Source organism: Seriola lalandi, unplaced genomic scaffold, assembly GCF_002814215.2.
Source record: "Seriola lalandi dorsalis isolate HSWRI2012SDOR001 ecotype SW California unplaced genomic scaffold, Sedor1 jcf7180002054553, whole genome shotgun sequence".
In the NCBI taxonomy this organism is placed as follows: Eukaryota; Metazoa; Chordata; class Actinopteri; order Carangiformes; family Carangidae; genus Seriola; species Seriola lalandi.
Genome location: NW_019525106.1, coordinates 656694 through 659932, shown reverse-complemented (window position 1 = coordinate 659932; position 3239 = coordinate 656694). Strand labels below are relative to the sequence as shown.

At 38.0% G+C, this 3239-nt stretch overlaps 1 protein-coding gene across 1 annotated transcript in view; it reads left to right on the top strand.

Moving 5' to 3' along the window:
• The window catches only part of LOC111661789 (membrane protein MLC1-like), a 4228-nt gene extending 2335 nt beyond the window's left edge, over window positions 1-1893 (top strand). The window contains exons 7-9 of the mRNA XM_087176394.1: window positions 28-201; window positions 368-529; window positions 820-1893. Coding sequence (XP_087032520.1) covers window positions 28-201; window positions 368-529; window positions 820-897 — 414 coding nt within the window. The 3' untranslated portion in view covers window positions 898-1893. The remainder of the gene's footprint in view (window positions 1-27; window positions 202-367; window positions 530-819) is intronic.
• The last annotated feature ends 1346 nt before the right edge of the window (window positions 1894-3239 follow it).

Sequence of the window (3239 nt, the reverse complement as noted above, 5' to 3'; positions counted from 1 at the left end):
TACAAACTTTCTTTCCTTTTAAATTAGCTTCCTTTCTCTCAGTTCCTCTTTTTTTTCTATCTTCCTGGTGTTTTTCAGGTGGAGGTGCTGATTGCCATCAGCAGTGTGACATCTCCTCTGCTGTTTTCAGCCTCCGGCTTCCTTTCTTGCAGTGTGATCAGCTTTATTGAAATCTTTCTGCATGATGTGCCTCCGGCAAAGGTGAGATTAGTGAAGTGAAAATTCACCCTAGCATGCAATGTGTTGGTTTTACCTCCTTTTGCATGAGAAATACAGGAAGAAAAACTGTGACACTGTGAAATTTACTAGTGAGAAATTTTACTCGTTTAATTTCATCTGCCTGTGTTTGTGTGTCTGTGTGGTTCAGCAATCCTATGACATCCTGCTGCTGATCCTGATGGTGCTGCTGCTGGTGCAGGCAGTTCTAACTTCAGCCACCGTGGTGCACTGTGCCTCCTACAAAAGTCAGCTCCGCATGGGGGCTCTAGAGTGTGAAGACAGCATGCACCCCCTGACCCATTACTATGAGGTATAGCACGTAGAAGCAGGAATTATGGACAGAAAAGGACAGATCTGTGTGTTTTTTTTCTCTCCTTGTCTCCCCACATCTAGGAGTACGTTCTGTTCCAGGTTTTAGACTCACCAGCTATAACTCATGTAAATGGCATGTTAGTATGGCGACATAAAAATCAATGAGCATATAAAAAAGGACATTGTGCTGCTGATTCTTCACACGTAATTTATTTCAATGCTTTTATCACCTTTCCCCTTCCACATTTTGTCTCTTTCCTTCTCCCTTCTTCTGCTTTGCTCCCTCAGCAGCAAGCATCCAATGGAACGCAGGACTTCGACAAAGACAGAGCCTGGAAGGCTGTCGTGGTCCAAATGGCCCATTGAACGGTGCAAAAGTACATTGAGGAGTTTGATGAGAAGTGCAAAAAAGCAAGAATAAGAAACTCTGTGAGCTGTGAGCACAAGAGTACAATCCCGGCACAGAACATTAGAAGAAGGAAGATATAGTCAGAGGAAAGAACAAAAATCTAAATCAGAGAGAGGAAAAAAAAAAGAATGCAAAGTGAAGACTAGGATTTATTTGTTTTCTATGAAGATATTTTTATAGATAATGCTCTGGGCACTTTGCTTTGGTGTCTGTTTCTTGGGTTTTTATAATTGTTGCCTGCTTGTTGTAGAGAGGAGTGGCTTTGTTTGGACTGGGAACTGAAACTTTCTCTGTTGTTTAATAAGCACAAGTATTTTTACAGTGACATCATGTAGGTAGCTTACAATGGACAAGCATGTTTTTATGTTCAGTGAATGTTCTGAGCACTTAAAGAGGTTTAAGCTTCAACTTTTATGGTGTCACCTGAATTCCTTCTGAATGTAATGGATGCAGTTTTGTCAGGAAGTGTCAGTATGTATAAAAATAGAATTCAATACATCACATTAAGTGCATGTTATTATGTCATTTCTTTCATATTTTTCTATTCATACAAAGAAAATGATCAAGAATGAACTTGAAGTCAGAAGAACTTTCTTTATTTTACACATGTGGCGGCTCATCACCTGTTACTGGCTCACTTTACTCAACCTGTCACAGTCTGGTGAAAGTTTTGAAACAACCACATTTATAGGACAGTTTTGCACAACTCATGAAATATGTTGAAGTAGCAGACTTTATTCTCTGCAGATTTTCTTTCCAAATAGTGAACAATGACTTATCGTAGCACTGGCGTTTTTGCTCAGTAAGTAGGCCTCTTTGTGTCTTTCGGTGTACAACCAGGTGGCAGCGGCTGCAATAGTTTATCACAAGAGGACTGAGCATTAACTCCTGTAAAGAGTCTTAACTGAAAGTCTGTCTTGTTTAGAAAAATAAAATGTTTGTCATCAACTGTATGTAAAGGTGTGTGTGTATAATGTTTTCTGGCTGCTTTTTCTGCTGTTTAATGTTGTTCATTGGTTCCCTGGATGACAGACTGAGCCAACCAGGCATCAAATACATAGTATTTATTACCTACGTCCTACAATAACTTTCCAGGATTGTTCAGTTATTATCTTTTTTTAAGATGTTGAGCTGTGATGTATAGACTCCAGGTGATTATTTGTGTGCATGTTTACTGCATAGTCCTTGCACACCCGTGCGTTCTAGTTTAGAAATGAGAATGGTGTCTCATTATTGTTGTACACTAATTTATTTGCTGTGTCAGTTTACTTCATTTCCTTCCTCTATTAATCTACTCTTATGCGTCTGTTTCATTCTGTTGTTAGACAATGCACATGATATGTTCTTTTTTAACATCATGGATCCATTTCCCTCCCTTACATATAAGAGTATGCCTCAAATGCAACACAAAACACTGACAAACATGAGTAACATGCAGTGGTGATATCAGTTGTTTGGCCAAGATTTAAAAAGCATTTTCAAAACTGTCTTGGCCCAAATCTGAGACAGGTACGTACAGTCTAATGTAATCCACTGCTCTGTCATAAAGTCTACTTTTATGATGCCTATAATGTTTGTCTTTTTCTGTTTGACTTGTGAATTCAGCTCTATGTTTTGCCATTGAGGTGATAGTTAGTGGAGGTATTGTGCTGGACATTATATTCAGAGGTGTTTTTAGATATTCTCTGCCCTTCATGTGCAAAGGGAGGCAGAGTGTGGTCCAGCACAACACCACCTTTAACTATGACCACATTAATATATGTAACATTGAATTTACACATTTCCAACTATGTCAACAAAAACTGAACATTATCAACTTTGTAATGATAGAATTTATGGCAGAGCTGTTGTAACGAATTGTAACGGATTGTGCAGGTGAACCGAACAAAGTGGGTGTATTTTGTATTTTCTAACACATTAGGCCAATAACAAAAGGACATATTGGATTTTGTGCCTTTTCCATATGCAGTTGCATTCTTTTGCAGTCTTCATACCACCGTAACAGGAAGCAGGAAGTTGTATCACACCTTAGAACAGAGAAAGAGAGAGACAAATTTTTTTTTTTGATTTTTCAAACCACTTTTATTTGCTCAATAACAAATTTTCAAGAAATAAATAAAACAAAAAACTCCAAAATAAATAAAATTGAATAAATTAAACTCTACTCATTTCAACATATGACCAAAAACCAACTCATCATTCTCTACAGAACACAGCACTTGTTTGAGGCTCCATGTCTTCTTGAACTCCTCCACATTAGTTGTCAACATAAAGAAACTGAAATCAGTTTTCAGTCTTG